At 57.7% G+C, this 24,743-nt stretch overlaps 1 protein-coding gene across 1 annotated transcript; it reads left to right on the top strand.

Annotated features, from left to right (window-relative positions):
* Positions 1 to 6,476: 6,476 nt before the first annotated feature.
* Positions 6,477 to 24,406, top strand: GRAP (GRB2 related adaptor protein; the record flags this gene model as incomplete). The annotated part of the gene is made up of 5 exons (XM_079725061.1): positions 6,477 to 6,554; positions 13,009 to 13,106; positions 17,298 to 17,420; positions 22,057 to 22,225; positions 24,221 to 24,406. The coding sequence occupies 5 exons, from the start codon at positions 6,477 to 6,479 to the stop codon at positions 24,404 to 24,406; spliced, it is 654 nt and encodes a 217-aa protein (XP_079581187.1).
* Between the last annotated feature and the right edge of the window lie 337 nt (positions 24,407 to 24,743).

Genomic DNA, 24,743 nt, shown 5'->3' with positions numbered 1-24,743 from the left:
TCCTCATAGGTTGGTCAGATTTCATTACTGAGTAGTTTTTTTCAAGAAGGTCCAAATGGTGCAGGATCTGCTGAGAGTAGCAGTCAGGGTCTACTCAGGAGACTGGACACCACAGTTTAAACAGAAGTCTGGAGAATGAATTATTAACTATGATCAAAGAGTCATATACGGGACTTCCCTGGTGGTCCAGTGGCTGAGACTCCGCGCTCCCAATGCAGGGGGCCTGGGTTCGATCCCTGGTCAGGGAACTAGATCCCACATGCTGCCACTAAGAGTTCGCATGCCACAACTAAGACCCGGCACAGCCAAATAAATACATAAATAAATATATTTAAAGAGTCATATAAGGGGTGCCTGTATGATACCCTAGTGCTGAGGGAAGGTACCCCAGGAAGGACAGACTTGGAAGGGGTTCAGACCTCCTGGGGAAAGTGTGGTCTGACCACGGGATAACAGAGAAGTTCTGGTTTAGCCAGGCTGAGCTGCTGGGCTGACAAGAGGGTTCTCTCTTCAATTAAAAAACTTTTTTTAAAATTTATTCTTGTGATGAAGACTTTTGAGATCTATTCTCTTAGCAACTTTCAAATATGCAATTCAGTATTATTAACTATAGTCACCATGCTGACATTACATCCCTATGACTTGTTTTATAACTGGAAGTTTGTACCTTTTGACCCCTTCACCCATTTTGCCACGTCTAACCGCCCCCCCACCGGCCCCTGCCCTCCATCTCCAGCAACCACCAGTCTGTTCCCCAGTATCTACGAGGTTGGGGTTCTTGTTGTGGTGGTTTTGTTTGTTTGTTGTGTTTTTGATTCCACATGTAAGTGAAATCATACCATATGGTATTTGTCTTTCTCTGCCTTGTTTCACTGAGCATAATGCCCTCAGCGTTCATCCATGATGTTGCAAATGGCAAGTTTTATTCTTTTTTGTTTATCGGGGATGACAGGGGATTTGGTAAGGCTCTCTCTCTCTCTCTCTCTTTCCTGGACCACATCAGCTGTTAAACTCCACCAATTTCCTGCTATTTCTCTATTGTTTTCCAATAACACCCTGGGGTCATAAATCGCTCTACCAACGAACCCTGTCAAATTCTGGCTTTTTTGAAAGAATAGTGTGTGATCCATATTTGATTATTTGTTCTGACCCCAGACGGGCTCCTGCTACTGGGATCATTCCCCAATTGCCTCCTGAAAACTAGCCAGCCTACAGTTTTGCCTGTGTCTTCACTCTTCCCCTCTATGCGTTACCTCCCCGCAGAACCGCCACTGTTCCTAAGAGACTGTTAGGCTTGAATTTCTTCCCTCTCTGCTGCAAATGAGGTCAGTCCCTTCAGGAAGAGAGTGGGAGCTATTCGTATTATGGCCGGTTTCTATCCCCAGGCAAAACCCAGGGAACAATGGCAAGCTGCTCTCTGAGTAACACCCCTGCTTCAGGACCTGAGGTCCGAGGGGAGGTGGGGGCAGCAGCCTGAGGAGGCATGAGGGACCACCAGGGTGGTCAGGGTGCCAGGAGGCTGAGTGCACTGCACTCAGGGTGGAGCCAGGCCAGGATGGTCAGGGTGCCAGGAGGCCCAGCGCACTGCACTCAGGGTGGAGCCCTGTTCCATGAGAGGGGCGCCTGCCCACCGCACCCCCCCCCCCCCCCAGTCTTAGCCTTGGCCAAGGGTAGCATGAGAAATGCTGACACCCTGCTCCTCCCAGGAAGAAAGGCCTACTGGGAGCTGGGGGAGGGGCCCTGTGTTCTAGGTCTGAGGGGAAGAGCTCTAAGTTCTGGGCAGGACAGTCTGGAGCGGAGAGTTAACTCACAGAGCTGGGAGGAGACTGAAGGGAGGCAGTGGTTTTGGTTCAAATATCACAGACTCTCACCTTTCTTATCAAATTTTCGTTAACTGTTCTTGAACAGATGTTTCTTCATTTCTGTTTACCCTTTGGGCCATTTCCAGAAACTTTGAATATTTTTTTAGTTTTTTTCCTGCTTTTCACGAGTTTCATGGGGAGCAAGTCGGTGGACCTCTGGAGCTTGTTTTGTCAGTGCTGGTCTCTGCAGGCAGAGGTCCTGGCACGGTTCCGTGCACAAGTCCTAAGCTGGAGCTGGGTGCGGGACAAGGCTCAGGGGCAGTTCTCGAATGAGCGGGTTTTCTCTCCGTTCTCCTGCTAAACCACCCCTCCCCCCAACAGGATGGAGCCCAGGGAGGTCCCTCGGGTGTTTCAGTCAGTGTCTGATAACAAAAGCCCCCACCAAGCCTCCCTGGAGCATCCGAGGGTCTGGTCCAGTCTCATAACTACTGAGCCCCAACTTCACTGAACTGCGGTCCCCCGAGCTGCCACCCCAGCTCTGGGCCTGGAATGGGAGGGGGCGGTCAATTCCTGCTCTCTGTCCTCATGGCCTGGTCTCAAGCTTCCATTTCTGACTCAGCCCGGACCAGCGCGAGGGCGGGGGCGGTGTCTGCTGCGGCTGCTGTGATGGGCCACCACAAGCTCCAGTGGCTTCGCAACACAAGATCATTCTCTACCTTTCTGGAGGCCAGAAGCCCCGGCTCTGCACCCCTGGCCCCAGGAGAAGGCGCGGGCAGGGCTGGCTCCTCCTGGAGCCCCCGGGCAGAGACCCTTCCCTGCCTTTTCAGCTTCCTGAGCTGCACTCCTCGAAGCCCTCGGCTCCCGGCCCGCCGGGCGTCTCCCAGCCAGCAGCCGGGCATCCTGCTTCGGCCACGGAACCTGCTGCTTCTGCCTGCCTCTCATGGGACACTTGAGATCACATTTCGGGCCCACCTGGGTAACCCGGGCCCACCTCCCCATCTCGAGATCCTCAGTGTAATCGCCTCTGCGAAACGCTCGCAGGCCCAGGGGGCCGGCCCTGCAGGTCTTTGGGCCGTAATCAGCCTGCCACAGGGGGTTAGGGCCTAAGGACTGAGATAGTCTTATGTGGCCGGTTCCACCATGGCCTGGCATGGCCAGTGGCTAACAATGACTTCTCCTCCTGGGGGCGGCTTTTGACGGGCCTCCCTTAGAGACCCAGCTGCAGCCCGTGATGGGTCTCGACGCCCTCCCAGCTGCCAGCTCTGCCTCCCCCTCATTCTAGGCCCCAGCATCCACCCTCAGTCGGGGTGCGAAACCCACCAGGGGTCCTGGGTGGTCTTGGGGGGTTGGGCGCACGTGCCCTCCTAGCAAGATGTGCTGCTCGCCGCCCACCCTAGCCCCGCGGCTCTCCTGACCCCCTGCAGCGGCTCTGGGCCACGTTGCACAGGCTTCTGGCGCAGGCCAGCTCAGCTCTGCCGCCTACAAACCGTAGCCCTTAGGGAGACCTACTCACCTTCTTGTACCTGACTCGGCACAGAATAATTCTGTTTTTCTTTGAAAAACAGAAAATAAGGGGCTTCCCTGGTGGCGCAGTGGTTGAGAGTCCGCCTCTGCTGATGCAGGCGACGCCGGTTCGTGCCCCGGTCCGGGAAGATCCCACGTACCGCAGAGCGGCTGGGCCCGTGAGCCATGGCCGCTGAGCCTGCGCGTCCCGAGCCTGCGCGTTCGGAGCCTGCGCGTCCGGAGCCTGTGCTCCGCAACGGGAGGGGCCACAATAGTGAGAGGCCCGCTTACCGCAAAAAAAAAAAAAAAAAACAGAAAATAAGCCAGTCCCCAGGTCCTCAGGCCCCAGAGGACACACACTCAGCTTCAGAAGGGGAGCCCTCCTCGCTCTTGCCTCCAGGCACCTCAGATTTGGGGCGGGGTGGATCCCCCCCCCGCTCACTGCGCCATTCTGAGGCTTTGAAACCTCAGCTGAAACGGAGCCGGAAAGAAGCGCCTGCTAACATCCTGTCGTCCTGGGGTCTGGGCTGACGGAGCAGGGGGTGCTGGGGGAGAGGTGAGGATGGGCCCTGGGCTGAGCCTTGGCTGCTACCACCCCCGCCCCCGGCTTTCGGGGAGCTCCAGGAAGGTGACGGCTTCTGCAGTCTTCCTCTTATTTTCCCTCAACTTTTTTTTTGTTTTAACTAAACCTTTAACTTTGAGATCTCTGTAGGGTCACATCTATCTTACCAACTTTGTACATGGAAAACTTTCAAACCCTAAGAAAAGCTGTGAGAATGGCACGACATCCACATACCCCTCACCTGCATTCACCGATTCATATCTGATGGAGCTCATGGTTTTTAATCTACTAATCTAATCTAATATTATCCATAGCTATATAGATACACATAGAGATAGACACAGAAATATGGACTCACTCTGTCCACCAGGACACAGGAGATATATTTATTAGTATTATATTTTAATTGGAGTAGAGTTGCTTTACAACGTTGTGTTACTTTATACTATACAGCAAAGTGAGTCAGCTATACGTATACATACATCCCCTCTTTTTTGGATTTCCTTCTCATTTAGGTCACCACAGAGCACTGAGCACTGTGCTATACAGCAGGTTCTCATTAGTTATCTATTTTATACATAACATCAACAGTGTATATACATCCATCCCAACTCCCAATTCATCCCACCCACCCCTTTCCCCCTTGGTAGCCATACGTTTGTTCTCTACGTCTGTGTCTCTATTTCTGCTTTGTAAATAAGATCGTCTGTACCAATTTTTTCAGATTCCGCATATATGCGTTAATATATGATATTTGTTTTTCTCTTTCTGACCGACTTCACTCTGTATGACAGTCTCTAGGTCCATCCATGTCTCTACAGATGACCCAATCTCGTTCCTGTTTATGGCCGAGTATACAGGAAATATATTTCTAAAAATACAAATACATATATATATAATGAGTTTATACATATATAATGAATTTGTGATATATATATAAAATGAATTTGTGTATATATATATAATGAATGTATATATATATATATATATATATATATATATACTTTTTTTTTTTTTTTCCTTGCCTCTGTCTGCGGAGAGGGCCTGGAAACAATGACACCTCCCTACTGATGAGCACACCCAACACCAGCTCAATCCTGGGTTCTAAACACCATCCTCTACTAAAAAGACCATCTTCAGGGCCTCCCTGGTGGCTCAGTGGTTGAGAGTCCGCCTGCCAATGCAGGGGACATGGGTTCGTGCCCCGGTCTGGGAGGATCCCACATGCCGCAGAGCGGCTGGGCCTGTGAGCCATGGCCGCTGAGCCTGCGCATCCGGAGCCTGTGTTCCGCAATGGGAGAGGCCACAGCAGTGAGAGGCCCGCACACTGCAAAAAAAAAAAAAAAAAAATCTTCCACCCCTCAGAGATGCCTGGTTCCAGGGCTGGGGCAGAAGTCCTAGAAGAGCGTGAACCTACCGTCAGAGAGATGGGAAGAGCTCAGAGAGTGGTGGGGATGTGTCAAAAGGACAAGGGGACATCTCGAAGGGGGGTCCCACTGGCCAAATCTGGGACAATGTAAGCATCAAAATTAAATAATAATAGTAATAGATCATAATCCATTGACTAAAATCTGAAAGCATGATGTAACCCTATTGATATAAATGAAGGAAGAAAAACTCTTTTTTTTACAGAAAAAACCCAATCTGACTTCACGCTGATTCATCCAATTCCCGTCCAACAACACAGGGCTCTTCCTCGCCTTCCCCTTCCAGGTCCAGGTCTCCCTCCTTCCCTGGAGAGAACCCTGGTTCCAAACAGCTTTGCTGTATTTAGTCGTTTATGGTGTTTCCCACGATACTCACACACCTGTCCCAGAATTGCCACACTGATTCCACTGCCCATAGCAAACCTAAGCAAAGGTCAAGATTATTTTCAGTCCTTGTTGACCTTAGGATTGCCATCCTGCTGAAGGTGCCCGGTGTTTAAATCAGAAGAGGCACCTTCTGAACTGGGCTTTGATGGATGAATAGGAGTCTCCTGGGAAGAGAAAGGGGAAGAGAGCACCAGGCAGAGGGCCTTCCATGTGGAACGGCTGGAGGACGAAATGGACATGTGGGGTGTCTCTCGGCTGTGGCTGGAGCTCGTGTTTGTTCAGACAGTAGGGGAGTAACAAAGGATGAGTCTGGAGAGCTGGGGGTGGGAGTAGCGGCTTGGAAGGGCCCTGGTTGTCAGACAAGGAGCTTGGGGGGTCGATGCAGCAGGCAGTGGGAAGTCACAGGAGGCATCGGAGCTTAGAAACTGTGGAGGGGACATCGGCAAATGAGGGGTGGTGGCTGGGACCGCAAGACACAGTGTCTGAGCTGGGCATGGCTTTGCAGCGTTTCTGCTCTGGATCCTCAGTTTTATCATCTGTAATGTGGGTGCAGGAGGAGGACCCACTCCCAGGGCTGCCCGGGGACTCCCTGGGGTCTGAGGTGGGCCTGCGGCTCACACGCCCTGTTCTGGGACATCTCTGCTTCCTGTTTCTCCTGTCAGGGGAAGTCTCGGTCTCAGCTTCAAAAGCACAAACACGCTCTCAAAACAAAGGAAGACGGTCCTCGACTGCAGAGGAAGCAGGAAGCTGCTGGCCCTGCTCAGAGCCCAGCTGCCGGGGCTCGGGGACAGCGGCATGGAGTCCGTGGCCCTGTACAGCTTCCAGGCCACAGAGAGCGATGAGCTGGCCTTCAACAAGGGGGACACACTCAAGGTAGGGTGGCCAGAGCCGGCTCAGCTGGCCTCGCATGGGATAGGGGGGTGCTTAAAACCAGGGCCTGGACAGCCCCCCAAACAGAGTCCAGTCTCTGGAGGAAGATGGGCCCAGCTTCTCCAGTTATCAAGTCTGTGACTCTGGACAATCCACCTCCACCCTCTGAGCCTCAATTTCCCCATTTGGGAAATGGGGAGATAGTGATCCCTCCTTTGGGGGCCATTGTGAGGATTCAAGGAGACATCAGCATAGTGCCTGGCAGGGGTTGATTCAACACCGTTTCCCAGGAAAGAATTTGAAAAGACAGCTGGGGAAAGAGAGAGAGAGGAAGAGGCAGAGACGGATGCAGAGAGACAGAGAGGGTCTTGGGAATTAAGTACACACACTACCCTATCGGGGCTAAAACAACTATGATTAGGGGTCCAGACGAGCTTCCCTGCAGGTGAGAAAGGGGAAGATAAGCCTCAACACCGCTCAGGTCGCTTGTGTGGCTTCTTGAGGAGGACATGCCTTCCAGGGCAACCCAGGCAGGTGGGCTCCTGGGCTCTGTCTCTCAGGAAATGTCCCTGCTTACAAGTCTGCATCTGGAAGCAGAGCTCAGGGCCCTGATTTGGGAGGGGCCGTGCCACAAGTCGGGCGCTGGAGCTGCCACCAAGTCACGCTCAGGAAGCCCCTGCCCTCCCTGGGCCTCGGTCTCTGCACCGGCGCAGTGGGCATGAGGCTTCCAGTCTGAGCCGGGGCCCAGGAAGGGACGGGGCCTCCGTGTGCTGACCCCGTACAGAGCCCCAGGTCCGAGCTCAGTGGTGCCCATCAACATCCATTTAAGCTGCTGAGGCCCCATTTCACAGGTGATTAAATGAGGCACAGGCAGGCGCCACAGCTTGCCTGGTGTGGGGTCAGAGGTGAACCCCTGTCCTTTGACTCTGGAACCTGCATTCTGAACCCCGTGACACTGAACAGCTGCGCTAGGTCAGGAGGTGGATGGTTCCAAGAAGAACCGCATCTTTTTGAGGATGTCCCCCTTTCTCTGTGCTGGGATGCCAGCCCTGGGCCCCCCTGAGTGGCTGGTGGGGGGACCTGTGGACGTGTGGCCAGCTGGAGATGGGGCAGGCTTGACACTGGCACCATCTAGCCAGGGCACGAGACTCTTGAGACCCAGGTCTGTTTCAGAGGCCTCGCTTGCCAATCGGAGAGCAGTTTGGAGTCTCTAGTTCCAGACTCTGGGGCTTGAGAGGCAGTGAAACAGTGGGGAACTTGGAATGGGGTGACCGGTGGGTTCTACCTGAGACTCAGAGGGCTGAACCAGGGTGGAGGCAGTAGATCCGCGGGGTCCCCCAAGGCAAGTGTTGTAAAGACGGTGACATCCCCGCTTCCCTCCTGGATGCCTGTGCTCACCCCTGCCCACCCAAGATTGGCCAAGTTTCCCACTAAGCTTTGATAGAGCGTTGGCCAACTCCTGCTGTGTTTGCTTCTAACCAAGGCTCCTGAGGGCAGGGACATAAAACAGTGCCTGGCACAGGGCAGGCCCTCAGCAAGACACGGGGGTGTCGAAGGAAGGAAGGAAGGAAGGAAGGAAGGAAGGAAGGAGATGTTAGCCGAGACCCTGTCTAAGACCCCAATGGGACTTGCTCCTTGTGTCCGTGGAGACCCAGGAGGGGACCTTTCAAGGAATGACAGGCCACCGGAGGGGCTGCCTTTTCCTTCCTTCATTCAACAAACCCTTGTCAAGCTCTCGAGCACCTGCTCAGCACCAGGCATTGTCCTAAGTGCTGAGGACACAGCAGTGGATGAAGCCCAGTCCCTGCCCTCCTGGAGCGGACATTCCAGAGGGTGCATGCCGTCAGGAGGTGATAAATGGGTGGAAGAAATCACCTGGGGAGATGGAATGGAGAGGGTGGGTGGGAGGGAGGGGCAGGGGGACAGCTTTAGATGGGGGGGGGTGGTCAGGGCAGTCTCTCAAAAGAGATGACACCTGAGCTGAGACCTGAAGGATGAGCAGGGCCCAGCCATGCGAAGAGCCGGGGGAGGAGAGTGGATGGAGAGAATGCAGCAGGTGGGGCTGTGGGGTGTGGGTGAGTTTGCAGTGTGGACTCACCCTAGCTACCTGCCCAGGGGCGGCACAAAATATCACACAGCTCCTAAGAATGCTCTTTGGGGAGGGAGACGTTTAACGACGTAAAAATGCTCATGAAGCAACGTTAAGTGGCAAAAAAGCAGAATGCAAAGGAACATGCACAGAGTCAACTGACCCATAATCAATAGATATTAGTTTTGGGCTTCCCTGGTGGCGCAGTGGTTGAGAGTCCACCTGCCGATGCAAGGGACACGGGTTCGTGCCCCGGTCCGGGAAGATCCCACATGCCGCGGAGCGGCTGGGCCCGTGAGCCATGGCCGCTAAGCCTGCGCGTCCGGAGCCTGTGCTCCGCAACGGGAGAGGCCACAACAGTGAGAGGCCCGCATACTGCAAAAAAAAAAAAAAAAAAAAAAAGAAAGATATTAGTTTTAGGGATGGGAAACTGACATTCATGCATTGGATCTGTGCCTAGAAAAATACATCAGAAAGAATGTCTTGAGGAGCTAGCGGTCAATCCTGGGAGGCATGCTGTGAGCAAGTCACGCTTCCTTGTTCACACTTCTGCCTTTCCTCACAGGACAGAGATGAGCAAGTGATCCTTCCAGGGCCATACGTGGAGTTAGGGTCCTTCCTCTCACAGCTGTACAGGTGCCGGGTCAAAGCCTGCCCTGATTTAAGATTTTTCTTTTAATTTAAAAAAATATTAAAAATTTTTGGCCATGCTGCCCGGCATGCAGGATCTTAGTTCCCCAGCCAGGTATTGAACCCATGCCCCCTGCAGCGGAAGTTTGGAGTCCTAACCACTGGACCCCGCGAGAAATCCTGATTTAAGAGTTTGATGGAGTTTTTTGCACTAAATTTTAAATAGACTATTTTTTAAAATTAATTAATTAATTTTTGGCTCCATTGGGTCTTCGTTGCTGCACGCGGGCTTTCTCTAGTTGCAGCGAGTGGGGGCTACTCTTCGTTGCGGTGCGCAGGCTTCTCATTGCGGTGGCTTCTCTTGTTGAGGAGCACAGGCTGTAGGTGCGCAGGCTTCAGTAGTTGCAGCACGCGGGCTCAGTAGTTGTGGCTCGCGGGCTCTAGAGCGCAGGCTCAGTAGTTGTGGCGCATAGGCTTAGTTGCTCCGCGGCATGTGGGATCTTCCCGGACCAGGGCTCAAACCTGTGTCCCCTGCATTGGCAGGCGGATTCTTAACCACTGCACCACCAGGGAAGCCCCTAAATAGACTCTTTTTAACAGTTTGAAATTTACAGAAAAATCGAGAAGATGGCACAGAGGAATTCCAATCTGACACCCTGCCGCCCCCTCCCACCGCCCACACACACTCACACGCACACCCTTGGTAACATTTTATATTATTAACCTGGTACATTTGTTACATTAATGGAGCAACATGGATACATTATTATTAACTAATGACCATATTCAGAAATTTTGATTAATTTTGATTTTTTAACATATTCCTTTAAAATACTCTTTACCTTGATTCCTGACTTTTTTGGAGCTCCCTTAAATTTTGTACCCAAAGTGCCTCACCCATCTCATGCTAGTCCAGGGTCTGATTTCTGTAACCATAAAAACGTGGCTGCGATGTCGTCCTGTGTCCCCTCTCCCTCCCCCGGGCCGGGGACAGCGGGTGGGGCTGGTGCCTGAGCTCCACGACCTGTACCTTCGTGAGCATGTTTCCTGCCCACGGGCTGTGGGCCAGGCCTGTCCCAGCCCAGCAATGACCGGCGGACACGCAGATCCCAGCCTCTGGGAGCCGGCAAGGATGCTGCTCTTCCAGTCTGAGCTCTGCTCTTAGACGAAAGCCCGGTGGCACGTGGACCCACTCTGGACAAGGGGCCCCAAATGTCACTCCCCTGGAACAAAGCCCCCCTCACTGACGAGCAGGCATTTCTGGGTGCACAGGACCCTGCTGCTCCCCACAGGAGGAAAGATGTGGGTGGTGGCTTCACCTCCACCTCGTCATGCACAGCCTGGCCCCCAGGACCCAGACTCAGGGAGCTCACGGCCTCTTGGCATTTCCACGGCGATGGCCGGTGCACCTTGGGCCCGACCCAGCCACCCTGAGCTTCCCCACCTCCTCTCACAGCTGTTGCACAGCAGCTGGCGGTCACGACCACCTGCCCGCGCTCAGGCCCAGAGCCTGGGGTTGTCTCGGCTGCTTCCTCTCCGTCTCGTGTATCTCGCCTGTCAGCCGCTCTGCCAAAACCTACCCCAGATCTGACCACGTCTCAGCAGCCCCAATCCAGGCCCCCTTCACTGCTCACCTGGGCCTGCTCGTCACGGACCCCTCGTCCCCCCCAATACCGGAGCACAAGACCTTCAAGCTCTCACCCTCCCCATTCAGCTCACAGCACTGCCCCCCATCAACCGCAGACACGGGGGCCTCCTTTCTGTTCCAGGGACAGAGCTTGCTCCCACCTTAGGGGCATTGCACTGGCTGTTCCCTCTGCCTTGGACACTGTTCCCCACATCTTCTCATGTCTCATTCCTTCCTGTAATTCGGGCCTCAGCTCGTGTGCCACCTCCTCAGAGAGGCCTTTCTTGCCCACCCCCACCTGTTCCCTGTTGACAATCCCCCTGCCCCCAACCAGGCATCTTCCTTCTATGTCATCCTGACGTATATTTTCAGACCACATAGCAGAACATTAAATCACCTTGTTTACTTGTATCCTTCCTGTTTCGTGTCTGCCTCTGCCCACTAAAATGTGACCTCCTGCTTCCTGCTATATCACTGGGCTGGGCACAGTGCCTGGCACTCAGGAGGTGCTCCATGGCCGCACTGGCCAGGGGACGGTGGCACAAGACAGCACCCAGGAGAAGGGCACTGCAGGGGCAAAGCAGGGGCAGGCCGAGGTGTGAGCCTTCACCTCAGGGAGGGTTGGGAATTCCCATGTCTCAGAAGGTCTGGGGGCTTTGAACAATGTTAACAGCAAGAATTCAGCTAATACAACCAATCAGAACATTTCTGGGTCTTTCCTTGGAGTGGAGGTGACAGGAAAACAAAACCAAAACAAAACTGGGATAGATTAGATATGTCACATCCACATGTCCACAGAGGATTTTGCAGGTCACAAAACACTGCCATGGGCTTCCCTGGTGGCGCAGTGGTTGAGAGTCCGCCTGCCGATGCAGGGGACACGGGTTCGTGCCCCGGTCTGGGAGGATCCCACATGCCGCGGAGCGGCTTGGCCCATGAGCCATGGCCATTGAGCCTGCGTGTCCGGAGCCTGTGCTCCGCAACGGGAGAGGCCACAACAGTGAGAGGCCCACATACCGCAAAAAAAAAAAAAAAAACACTGCCATGTGCCGTGTAGGCCATAGATGTGCCCATTTTACAGATGCGGAAACTGAGGCCAGAGCTGTGGAGAGAGTCAGAGGCAGGCAGAGTGGTCTAGAGCCCGAGGCTCCCAAGAATCTTCACTGAGTCTGTGACCCGCAGGCCCTAATTTTCTCATTAAGTTGGGGGAGTTTTTTGTTTTGTTTAGTTTTCAGCAAAAGTTATCCTGAGTCAGCCACCTGCTTCCGGCTGTCCCTGGGGACGCTGGTCTGGCCCAGACTGCAGGAGCAGGAAGGAGGGGCTCAAGGGACCTGGCAGACAGACGAGGGAGGGGCCAGGCCTGGGCCCAGGGGGCAAATCTCAGCTCCTCTTGGTAAAACCAAACCATCTGAGTTGCTGTCCCAGCCTTTGCTTTGGTGAAGGCGGCCTCGGGGGCTGGTGTGAGAAGGGGTGACACATGGCGAGCCTGCCCAGGGAGTGGGGAGGGAGTCCAAGCGTCCTGCTGGCGGCCCTCGCCGCGGCCTCCGCCACCCGCCCGCCAGTAGCGGCCCCCCGACCCCGCTCAGGTTTCGGTTCCCCTCAGCCCACCTGCAAGGCAACGGGGAGTCTGCGACCCGAGCAGCCAGGCCTCGGCCTCGCCGCAGCCCAGAGGCCTCTCGTTTGCTCCCCTGGTGTCTGAAGCCCCCGCCTGATCATCACCCCTGAGCTCAGACGTGAAGCTTGTAAATGCGAGTGAACCCTGTGACCACCGCTCGGCGGGGCCTCCGCAAACCTACCCCCGACCCCTGGCTCTGTGCCTCGTATCAACTGCTGTGGGCCCCCCATGCTCAGGGCCACAGCTCAGGGACTGAGGGGCCCCGGATCTGTCCCCCAGCACCCGGGGGTCCGGGTGGCACGACCTGAGAGTCCGGCTCCAGCTCTCCGCCCTGAGCTCAACCCACCAACCAAATTCTCCTCTGTGACCCCCCGACCATGGAATCACCCCGCGACCTCACTCTCCTCTGGGAAGTGGGCCCCAGGGCTGGTGTGAGCCTTCAGCAGGGGACAGCTGTTCCTAGGTGACCAGGTGACCGTGTCTCTCCCGCCCACAGATTTTGAACATGGAAGACGACCAGAACTGGTACAAGGCCGAGCTCCGGGGTGCAGAGGGGTTCGTCCCCAAGAACTACATCCGCGTCAAGCCCCACCCGTGAGTGGCTGGCCCCACCCCCGCATGTCCACAGGGCCCCCTCACCGCCGGCCCTGAAGCCAAACGTCCACACCCAGCCTGGCCCAGGCTGAGCTGAGCTGCCTGCAAGTCCTCAGCCCGGCCTCCCGCCATCTGTCTGGGGACCCCCGTCTCTTCCCCGAGCAGAGGTGGGGGACAGAGATATGAGGACTTGTCCCAAGTGGTGGCAGTCGGGGCCAGCTCAGGCCACGACACTGAGGACCTGGGACACCGGAGAGCATCCCGGTAGGGGCCCTGGATAGGACAGGGCCCTGGGCGCTCAGCCAGCAGGGCCCCTGGCTGCTGTGTGGCCTCAGGCAGACCCCTGCTCTCTCTGTTCCTCAGTTTCCCTATCTGCAACACAAGGAGGGCCAAGGCTCCTCTAAGAGGCCGACTCAGCCCTGTGCCGGGGTGGGGAGTGAGGGGCCATGGAGGGGCGGGAAGGAGGCAGACCTGTGGGCAGGGGAGCTGACATGGGCCGAGCAGAGTCTGGGACAGGGCGGAGAGGGAGTCACGAGGAGCCCAGGTGTCCTCGGGCTTGGGACCAGCTGGCCCAGGGAAGCCCCCGTCAGGCTTCCAGTGCTGAAAACCCTGTTCTCAGCCCCAGAACAGGTCTAAGTGGCCAAGAATCTGGGAAAAACCAACTGGATATTCACGGAGTGGTGGCTGAAGTAGCCCCAGGTCACAGTCGCTCGCTCGGTCATTCACCAAACACCAGCCACTGCCTGAGGGGACCCACCTGGGTGATGCTGGGGACACGTGATGAGATGCTGGGGTCAGAGCAGTTGTGTCCTGTGGGAGAGACAGGACATAAAGAAACTATGACAAGGGAAGGCAGTCAGCATCGAGATAATTAACCAGGGAGGGCTTCTCAGAAGGGGTGGCAACAAGTGAGGTTTTGAAGCATGTGTGTAGGAGTTAGCTAAGGAGAAAAAGAGAAGGGCATTCCTGGGAGCGGGAACAACGAGAACCTCTGGCAGTGGGACCGGCAGGAGGGCCTCAAGCGCCCGGCGGAGGGTGGTGGGAGCCATGGAGGCATTTGAGCCGGGTGGGGAGTGGAACTCCTGCAGAGGTGAAGGCAGGTCAGGGCCCGTGTGTGGCTGTGGGGTGGACGGGAGGGAGGTGCAGGGCCAGGATGGGGCCTGGAGGTCATTTCCTCTTTACCTGTCTTCGAGTTATTTCCAAAGCTGCCACCACCTCGGACTTCCTGTGTTGAGCAAAGGCCCGACCCACCCAGGTCCCCTGTCTGGACTCCAGGCCCGCAGGGTCCCTCTGGGCTGTGTGACCTTGGGCAGGGGCCTGTCCTCCGGCCTTAAAGACTTTCTGTCATAAAGGGAGAGAGACAGCGAGAACCTGGCCAGGGCCAGGCCAGCGGAGGACACGGGGGGTGCGGGAGCCTCCAGGTGGAGGCTGTGACCCGGTGAAAGCCAGGAGGTTGGGATGTGGGAAGCCGCTGAGAAGCCTAAGCAGAGGCTTCTGTTTGCTCAGAAGGAAAGAAAAGCTGATAGACTTTGGGGCCACGCCTGTCGGGGCAATGCTGGTGGTTCAGGCAAGCCTCCACCAGGGCAGGTGGGAGCCATGGAGGATTCCAGTGTCCGATGGCCCTGGGCTCCCTGGGGCTGGCTCTGGCCACTTGTGTCTGGGACAGAGTAGGGATGGGGGTCAGGCCCCATGCTCACCTGCCTGAGGCCGTGCCCAGATGCATCCTTGGCTAACCTCAGCCCCTGCCCTGGCCCCGAAATAGCAGTGGGGAAATTCCAGCTCTGTGCCTGACTCAGCCCGTTGGGCTCCAGGGTGTGAGGCGGGGGCAGGGCAGGGGTTCCAGGGGGCCTCGTGTTTACACCAGGCCACTCTTTCCCTGAGCTCAACCGTCACCTCCTCCTGCCCAGGGAGCCCACGGAGGGGGGGCGTGATGCAGACCAGCTGCTCCCAGAGCCTCTGGGCCTCACGGGCAGGGGTCACCGAGGCACCTGATGCAGCCGCGTGGCCGGTGGGCATTGAGGAGGGCTTCCTGGAGGAGGGCTTCCTGGAGGAGGGCGTCCTGGAGGAGGGCGTGGTCTGCTGGGCCTGGAATGTAGAGTAGAAGTTTGCTGGGAGGGCCGCAGACAGGCTAATGGGTGACACGTGGGAGGAGTTCACAGCAGCAGCGGTGAACACCTGCAGGCGGCAGCGCCCTTCTCCTCCCCAGGGCCCTGCGAGCTGGGTGTTCTCGTCAAGGTCTTGTGGGCAAGGAGGTGGCGGCACAGAGAGGTTGAGTGGCTTGTCTGGGGTCATACAGCTGGCAAGAGGCAGAGTGAGATTTGCCGCCAGTGCTGTGGGCCCCGGCTGTGCTCACTGGGAGGGAATGGGGGAACCGTAAGAGCAGCTGGGGGAGAGGGGTGGGCTGGGGGAGAGTCAGAGGCCAGAGACTTGCGGAGCAACTTTTGGGGATCCCTGCCCTTCCCTGGGCCTCAATTTCCACATCAGTAAAATGGGGACTAAGCGAGGCGTCCACGCGTGGAGTGAGCTGTGCTCTGGGGCATCGGGAGTGCTGCTTCTCCAGCACCCTGTCCCCGAGAGCCCCCACTGAGGACCTGGCTGGGGCAGGGCGGGCCTCCTTGAGGCTGCGGTTGCAAAATCCTTTGAGGGTGACAGCCGCCCACACGCTGATGCCTCCTGTGGAGTTTTGTGGGTTCTTTGGAAACTCCCACGCAGGGCCCTGTTGGACCCCTGCCCCTGCGGCAGCACTGCACCTGGGTCCTGCTGGGGGCTCCCCGGAGGAGCGCCCTTCCGGGGCCCCCTGAGCTCAGCCTCCGGCTTGGAGGCCTCATCCGGGACTCCCAGACTCCAGAGACCCAGGTCGAGCTCTTGGAGGTTCCCTGGAGCCCCGCCTTCGGCCCCCACCTCCACTGCCTCCCCTCCACCCGCCCAGAGATGGGCTCAGGGTCCCCCCCATTTTGGGGGGCAACGATGGGCTAGAACCTCACTTCTGGGTGTGGGGCTCTGAGACACCATGTCAGGACCAGGACTTCATTTCGGACTGGAAGGCGGGCAGAGAGGGAGCCGGTGGCACTGCCCCTACTGGCGCCCCGGGCGACGGGCTCTCCCTGTGGCCAGAACCAGGGAGCCGGCACCCGAGCTGAGCTGCGTGTTTGTCCTCCTGCCCCCCTGTCATCACCTGAGAACATCCGGGGGCCCAACCTGCCCCGCACACAGGCCAAGCACGTTAGTAAAAAACCCCTGGAGGAACTGCAAGGGCTCACACGTGGCTGGCGGATGGGGTTACCAGCAGGACCCAGGCTGCGTGCACCTGAGCCTCTGTCCTGGGCCTGGAGGGCTCGCTGTCAACATCCTGATACAACAGGAAAAGTTCTGCCTCACATCCGCCTGGGGCCACGCTCAGACTCAGGAAGCTCGGTTGAAGGAGGGAAGGGAAATTGTACAGGGAAGGGAGGCTCCGGTGGCCCTCAGGGCACCAAGGTCCCACCAGGAGACTCCACCTGCTCTGGGCCTCAGTTCCCCCACCCAAACCATTAAGGGACTGGGCTCAAATCTGGGGTCCAAGAAGCCAGCCAGAGACCACCTGGACCCTCTGAGGGTGGGCGAGCCCCAAAGAGCACAGTGGGCAGGGCTGGAAGAGAAGCTGGATCCCAGCCTCTCACCCCCAGGCCCTGCCAGACCCTCGGCATTTACAAGGCACCTTCTGTATACCCAGTTCTGTTTGGTCAGAAAGAAAAGGGACTTGAACCTGTGAGAAAAAGTCCAGGTGGCCTCAGTCTGTGCATCTGTGAAATGGGTACAGGGAGAGACCCTTCCTCACCAGATCAAAGCTGCTATTTTTCTGTGGGGGGGTCATCTTTTAAAATATTTTTTTATCTTTAAGAATCTGAAATGGAAAAGCCCAGCTGGGGTTGGCTGAGTTGGGGTTCACCGAGGTGTGTGTTTGCCTGGTGTGGTGGGAAATGCTTGGGCTCAGGAGCCAGAATGCTGGGACTGGGCCCAACTCCTGCCTTTCACAGCACATGACCTTGGGTGTGTGACCTTGGGCGCATGACCTTGGCCTCTCTGGGTAAAGTGGGTGCCGTCGTATTTCCTGTGTCTGGGGACTGCAGTGAGGACCTGGCAGTGTTGGGTGCCTGGCATAGGGGCAGGGTAGCCTGGCCTCCCCTGCCCTCACCTGCCCCCTCTCTGCAGGTGGTACTCGGGCAGGATTTCCCGGCAGCTGGCAGAAGAAATTCTGATGAAGCGGAACCACCAGGGAGCCTTCCTGATCCGGGAGAGCGAGAGCTCCCCAGGGGAGTTCTCTGTCTCTGTGAAGTGAGTTCTGACCCGGGGTGTGTGGAGGAGGGTGGCCAGGGACAGGCTTGCGGGTGTGGAGGGAATGACGGATGCCTGGAAGCAAGCGACCCTCTGGGGGTCGGGGATGATGCAGACCCCAGGGTGTGGCTCGGAGCAGGAGGATTCCATGCGGCTTGGGCTGGCTGCGAGGCCTCGAGCTCCGGGCTGAAGGCTCGGCCATTGTTCTATGAGCAGCAAGTCACCAGGGGAGGTTGATGTGGTGGGACTGGGAGTGGGAGAGCAGCAGGGCACCCAGGGCAGGTGTCCAGGATGTGCTCCGGACAGGGTTCCCCTGTGTGCTACATAGCTGACAGGATGGACCCTGGGGCCAGGCTCCTTGGGTTCAGATTCTGGCTCTGCCATTTCCTGACTGTGTGACTTTGGGCAAGTCCCTTAACCTCTCTGTGCCTGTTTCCTCACATGTAAAATGGGTTATTGCAAAGACTATATGAGTCATTCTACTTGGAGCCATTATAGTAGTGGCTGGCACGGAAGCAGGGTGTCAGCCTCTGGGCAGCTCAGAACCCAGTCCCAAAGGCCACAATCGGGCAATGGAGGAATCCAGGCTGGAAGGAAGGGGCAGGAACCGGGGTCGGGGGTGAAGGGGTCAGGGCCCCAGCTGGTGTCTGTCCTTCCTACTCCCAGCGCCTGAAACAGTAGGATCTAGGTGCAGCAATTCAAGGAATTGTCACTGGGCTACATGCCACGTGCCAGGCTGTTCTAGGGATTTGGGAAATGACAGTGAAAAAAAAAAAAGTTGCTGCCCTTTGGGGTTTATGTCTTAGTGGGGGAGACAGACTGAACATATGAAAAAAGGAGACAAAAGAATATAGCAGGAGCCAGTGTTCAGGGATATGAACCTGGCGGTGGAGGCTGCCTGGGGCCCAGGAGTGAGGATCTGGGAGGAGAGGCTTCCAGGCAGAGGGAACAGAAATTGTGGGTGCCCCGGCGCCCTGCCCTCTCCTGGCGTCTCCCTGAGCCTGCAGCCCTGCCGCGCCCTCCACAGGGTCAGCCCAGACGGCTCAACCTTTGGGTGTGTGTGTGTGCAGGACAGCGGAGGAGTCCAGAGGGAGCGGGGGCCCGGGGTCTCCATGACGCCCAACTGAGGGAAGTTCAGTGGCAGCAGACACTCCACAGGGTGGAGGAGGTGACATCTGAGCTGGGCCCCGAAGCATGAGTAGGAGTTTGCTGCACAAAGAGGGGAGAGGGGATGCCAGGCCCAGCGAACAGCATGTGCAAAGACCCAGAGGTGGGGCAGAGAGAGGTGGGCTTGGACAGCAAGGCATTTGTCTGACCAGGAGTGGAGACAGGCAGTTCTGGGGAGCCAGCACCAATGCTACCTTGGGAAGGGGTCTGGGAGTGTCCCTCTGAGAAATCCCAGCACATGCCCCCTCCCCCCCACACCCCCGGCATCCTGGCCAAGCCCCCTCCCCCAGCTCAGAACCGGAACCTTGGGCCCCAGGGCTGTGGTGTGCACACAGGACCACCAGGTGGCGCCCTCCAGCCTCGGTTTGGTCCCCCAGGGCCGGACCGGGTCCTGCCCGGACTCTGGTGCATCGTCTCTTAAGGGGGGGCCTTTCAGGGCCCTTGGAGGACCACTGGGCAGGGATCAGAGCAGGAAACAGACTCAGGGCAGCTAGGAGGGGGGCTTTTGAGCAAGAATCTCAGCTCTGGTACTTCTCCTGTATAACCCTGGGCAAGGTACCCCAGCCTGTTTCCTCGTCTGTAGAATGACCATCTATGTAAGGTGCTTAGTGTGATGCTGGCACACAGTGAGTCCTCCCCAAACGCCAGCTATGTAATCATCATCATGTTGACCCTCCCAGGGCCACACCGTGCCTCCTGGCCCACGCCCCAGGGTCCCAGGCTCTTAGAGAAGGGCCAGTGGCCACATGGGGGCGGGAAGCCCAGTTCCCGTCCTGGCCTTACCCTGGACCTGCTGAGTAACCTCAGCAGGTTACAGGTTACAGCAGGTTACAGCAGGTTACAGTCCCCCTCGGCTGTAACGTCCTCATCTGCAACGTGGAGATAGTAGCCCTGGACATCATGAAGTCCAGTGACCCGATGGCCACCCTTCTGGGTGACGGTAAGTGAGAGCATTTCCGCCCTCGCTGGCTGCGCTCCTGGGGACTCTGACCGCATAGGCGTGGCATCTCCTGCACGCTCATGCCACGCCTCATAAAGCTGTCAGAGGTGGGGTTCACGGGCCTTGTTCTGCCTCACGGAGTGATGGTGGCCACGGCTGGCTGCCCTTTACGAGTTTACAGGGGGCTGTCCCCCTCCACCTCTGGGAGCGTGTCTGAGCTGGTGGCCAGTGGGCCGGGGCAGGGGCGCACTGCCTGGGCTGTGTTACTTTTGCCCCACACTCTGATCCAGGCTGCTGTGGGCTTGTCAGAAATGATGGTTTGCTCCCAAGTGAGATGTTTTACTTCTTTTCAGGCCAGGGGTGCCCTGGAGTCAATGATGTGTTTGCTCTACTGCCCTGGTCGCTGAGCCCCTACTGTGCGCCAGGCCTTGTGCCTGGTGCTGGGGATTCAACCACCAACAAATTGGACGAAGCTCCCTGTCCTTTAGGCACTCACGTTCTACTGGGGTGACTGACAATTTTATACATGTATGTATGCATGTATGTATATATATATAATTTTCTAAATGATTAGTAAAATATATAAAATCTTTGAAGATGATAAATGCTCTTGGGAAAATGAAGCAGGAAAGAATGGGGGGACACAATTTTATGCCCTCAAAGACAGGGAGGAAGTGACCCTGGAAGCCCAGTGTGCAGGTAAGGAAACAAAAGCTCAGAGACGTGCAGTAACTTGCCCAGGGTCACACAGCCAGAAAACAGTGGAGCTAGAGCCCACTGACCCTCTGTGACCTGAACCACTCTTCTTCCCTGAGGCCTAAAGACCCAGGGGGAGTCTGTCTCCACCAGCAGTCCCAAGGTCAGTTTGATTCTATCTCACGTAGGCTGCTGGACAGGGAATCCACCCCCTCCCTTTTCACAGACGGGAAAACTGAGTCTAGAGACAGGCCATGCCTAACGGAGATCATCCAGCGGGCAGTTAGCACCCTGGCCTCCACCCCGGGGGTCCACAGGCCCTGATTGGGGGTGGGGGTGGGGTGCTGAGGCTCCTGACCTTACCTCAGCCTTGTTTATCCTCCCTGGGCTACCACTGTCACCTCTGCTGCTGCTGCCACCAAGCCAGAAGAACCTGCTGGACAGGACCGGTGGCTGCTAGCATCAGGCCTGACTTCATCCTTGGGGTCTACTGACAGCCCAGGGGCCAGGCCCAGCCCTCATCCCCCTGGGTAGGTGGGCATGGGGGTTACAGGCAGGCTGTACAAGGGGCCAAGGAACCCAAGGAGTCCCCCGACTCTGACTGAGGGCACCTGAGGCAGCTTGCAGAGGTTGGGCCATTGTATGCGGGCCTTGAAGCATGAGTAGGAGTTTGATTCAAGAAGAATTTGGAAGAAATAATGTATGCAGAAGCCTGGAGGCATGCTTGAAAGTGGAGAGAGAGGTTCTGTGTGGTTTGGTTCCTTGACTTGGGCAGGGTGGGAGGATTCCCCCCTCCTCCCACCCCAGACACACACACAGAACAGAAGGTATTTACCTGGAATAAATCTCTATTTTAAATCTTGCATCTTAACTTTTAACAAGGCAGCACACCAGCCCCAGGGCTGGTAGGTGGAGGGAGTGAGCCACAGGCAGGGATGGGCGACTGGGGGGATGGACACCATACTCCTGTCCACACCCTAGAAACACTTGGACTGTGGGCCTGCAGGAACTCAGGCTGCCCCAAGCCTGCACAGCCCGTCCTGGCCTGGAACGTGCCGCGTGTTCCAGGCAGGTCCCTCTGCCCTGCTGGCCAGTCTGGGAGATGCAGGCTATCCCCTCCGCTGGGCTGGAAGGCACTTGGTGGTGGTGGGTTGCAAGGCTGGGCAAAGGCTGGGAGAGGAGGCATCAGAGAGTATTTGAAGGAAATGAGGCTGGATGTGTCATCAGAGCCAGAACTTGAGACTGAGGTGTTAAGATTTTGCCCTGAGGGCAATGGGGAGCCATAGAAGGTTCTTGAGGTGGGAGTGGATGTGGGGCAGGGAAGGACAGGAAGCATCCCACAGGCCTGAGCTCCTCTCACACCAGCGGCAGGATGGTCTTAGGACTCACCCCTCAAGGGACTGTAAGGGCTGGGAGGGGACGAGGTGGGGGAGGGAGAGGAGTGCTGAGGCTGGGGGACGTTGGGGAGAAGAGATGCTGGCTGACCACCTCTCTCAGAGGAGCCATTTAATGTTGCCAGCACACGAGCACTTCCCCAGAAGGGAGGTATTATGAGGAAACCAAAGTTCAGAGAAGTTAAGTGATTTGCTTAAGGTCACACAGCAAGAAAGTGGCCTGGTCCAAGGCCCACATCCTTTACCCCACACTCCACTGCCAGGTGGGGACTCACCGTGTCTTTCACAGGGCCGGTCAGTGGGGCCTGGGACCCCCTCCCCACCTCCTGACTCCAAGCCTCACCTGGAGAGAAAAAGGCCTGGTTCCGGGGGGCAGGGATGGGGGGAGGGCCCCAGCCGCCATGGGCCCCTCTGAGGTGGTCTGTGTCCTCTCCCCTAGCTATGGGGATCAGGTGCAGCATTTCAAGGTGCTGCGTGAGGCCTCGGGGAAGTACTACCTGTGGGAGAAGAAGTTCAACTCTCTGAACGAGCTGGTCGCCTTCTACCGGACCAGCACCATCGCCAAGAAGCGGCAGGTCTTCCTGCAGGACGAGGAGCCCCTGGCCAAGGTGGGTGAGCGGGGCGGGCGGGCGAGGGAGCCTCTCCGCAGGGGCCGGACACCCCTTCCCACGTGGCAGGAGGTGGGTCCAGCCCAGCTTCTAAAATTCTGTCCCGGGCACTGCAGGGAGACACGCAGGGCTGGGAAAGGGGAGGCGGGGAAGGAAGGGAAGGGGCAGGTGGAAACTCCCCCGGCAAACTGAGCCTGCTGGCTCTCAGCCAGGAGCAGTGAGTGGAGTCCAGGAGGTGCTCAGTGGTTGTTTGTTGAATGAGCGAAGGTACTGACACCGGCTGAGCCTCCTGGGAGCCTCCTGGTCCGCACCGTACAGGTAGGACACCGAGGCTCAGGGAGTGATGTGACTACCCAAGGCCACCTGCCGGGTGGGGTCCGTGCTGGCTTCCGCTCCGCAGGAGTTGGCCTGGGGTGGGGCGCGGGGCAGTGTGAGCGCCCGTGGGCAAGGTCCTGGCCAGGTGGAGCGGGGTCCGGACGCCCCTGGTCCTCCTAATAACAGCGATTTGCCAGCCAGCTCTTTTGTCCAGTGGCCCCGGAGACCAGCTCTCACGCTCATTAGGATGACGACACCAGCCAGTGGGCTTATTAGCCCGACGTGCTGTTTTACTTGGGAGGGGGTGTCGGCAAGGCCTGGGGCTGGAGGTCGGGACCCTGGACAGCCCAGTGAACTCGAGCTCTGCAGAGGACGGGAGCACGGCCGTGGCCAAGGCCTGGGGAGGGGCTGCCAGGTCGCAGCTCCAGTCCTGCCTGTTCCTAGACTCCACCGCCTCGCCGTGTGTGACCTTAGGGCCAGTTTTTCCCTCACCTGGGCCTCAGTTTCCTCTCGGTCCGGTAGGGTGAACCCTGGGATCTGATATGTCGGGGAGTAAACAGTGTCTCAGGAGGAGCCCCTGCCCCTGCCACGCACCCTCCGTCCCATCAGCGCACTCGGCCTGCTCTGCTCGGCCTGCCCCTGGGGGCCGGGCCAGCTCTAAGCTCAGTCTCAGGGACTCTTCGCTCCAGTCCCCGCCGGGCCTGCCTCTCAGACCTCCATCCCCTCCCGTCGCTGCCTGGGCCAGCTCTGCCCTTGGAAAGTGTGAGGGGGCCAGGATGGAGCTGGGGGCCGCCGGAGGGCTCCGCAACACCCACCGCCTCGCTCTGGCCTGGCCCTGGGGTCACCGGCCCCGCAGGGCAACTCCAGAGCTGGCTCAGTCTCCTGGGACCCACGCCCCCTCTTCCTTCCTGGGCAGAGGACCGCTAATTAGCCTGTCCGTGATGCTACGGCCCGTGCCGGATAAGATTCCGCAGGCTTGGGGCAGAGAGCCTGGTGGGCAGGCAGGGCCGGGGCGCTGGGTGTGACCCTCATGGTGCCAGGCTGATGTGCCAGCAGGGGTCCCTCGTCTAGCTGCCATCTGAAGGGGGAGGCAGGGGAACCAAGTCCCCCAGAAGGCAGGGACTCACCCAAGGTCACCTTGGGGCATAGATGGGACTGGAACCAGGCCTGAGAGAGGTAAGCAGTGTAAAGTGACATCCTTGCCCTCGAAGCCTGGCCAAGGGCAACAGCAGTGAACTGCTCGTAGCTACACATACATCACTTTATAGTTTATAAGGCCTGTTCCTGTGGTTCTAGGGCCTGGGGTCAAAAGTTATCATGGCTGCTGCAGAGTCAGGAAAGAGACCCTGAGATGGGCAGGGACCTAACCAAAGTCCCATGCTGAGGCCCAGGACTCAGGTCCCTTGACCACTGGCCCTGTGGTCCCTACTGGGCCGCCAGGACACTGGCTGTGCCCTGTGTAGACACAGGGTCTGTGCCGCAGACATGCAGGGGGTGGGCAGCGGGGTGCCCACGGGTGGGGTGGCCATAATCTGGACCTGGATACAGAGCTGAGTTCAACCCCAGTTCTGCCCAAAAGACCCCCTCCACCTGTGGGAAATCGCTTATGTTGGGGCCTCCATGGGGACAGCCCGGCAGGGGCTCCTGAGGGGCCCCACTGACGGCTCCCTCTCCTCGCAGCCTCCCCGGGCCTGCTTTGCCCAGGCCCAGTTTGACTTCTCAGCCCAGGACCCCTCCCAGCTCAGCTTCCGCCGCGGTGACATCATCGAGGTCCTGGAGCGCCTTGACCCCTGCTGGTGGCGAGGCCGTCTCTGCGGGCGCATCGGCTTCTTCCCGCGGAGCTACGTCCAGCCGGTGCACCTGTGACCCAAGTGGGCCCAGGGGCAGAGCCAGTGGACCGGCCATCCACCGGGCACTGAGGTCCAGAGAGAGGACACGGGCACCCCCAGCCCAGGGCCTTGGACTGGAACGTGGGCCTCCTGACTGTCCGGCCGGCCTCCTGTGCTTCATGTCAACTGGGACGGGCCCAGCGCCCCGGAAAGACCGCCTCACTCAGGGCCCCTGGGCTAGGGGAGCTCCGGGGCCTCCGCCGGCCTCTTCCCATTGGCCATCAGCTGTGTGATGGCACAGGGTGGCCGGCAGGGCCTGCCCACTCCAATGGCACCACCCCCAGGGAGGGCTGGGGACTCCTGGGTTCCACCCG

Source organism: Hyperoodon ampullatus (assembly GCF_949752795.1).
Source record: "Hyperoodon ampullatus genome assembly, chromosome: 19".
Classification (NCBI taxonomy): Eukaryota; Metazoa; Chordata; class Mammalia; order Artiodactyla; family Ziphiidae; genus Hyperoodon; species Hyperoodon ampullatus.
Note: the sequence above shows the minus strand (reverse complement) of the source record. Positions and strands in the feature narration are given on the sequence as shown.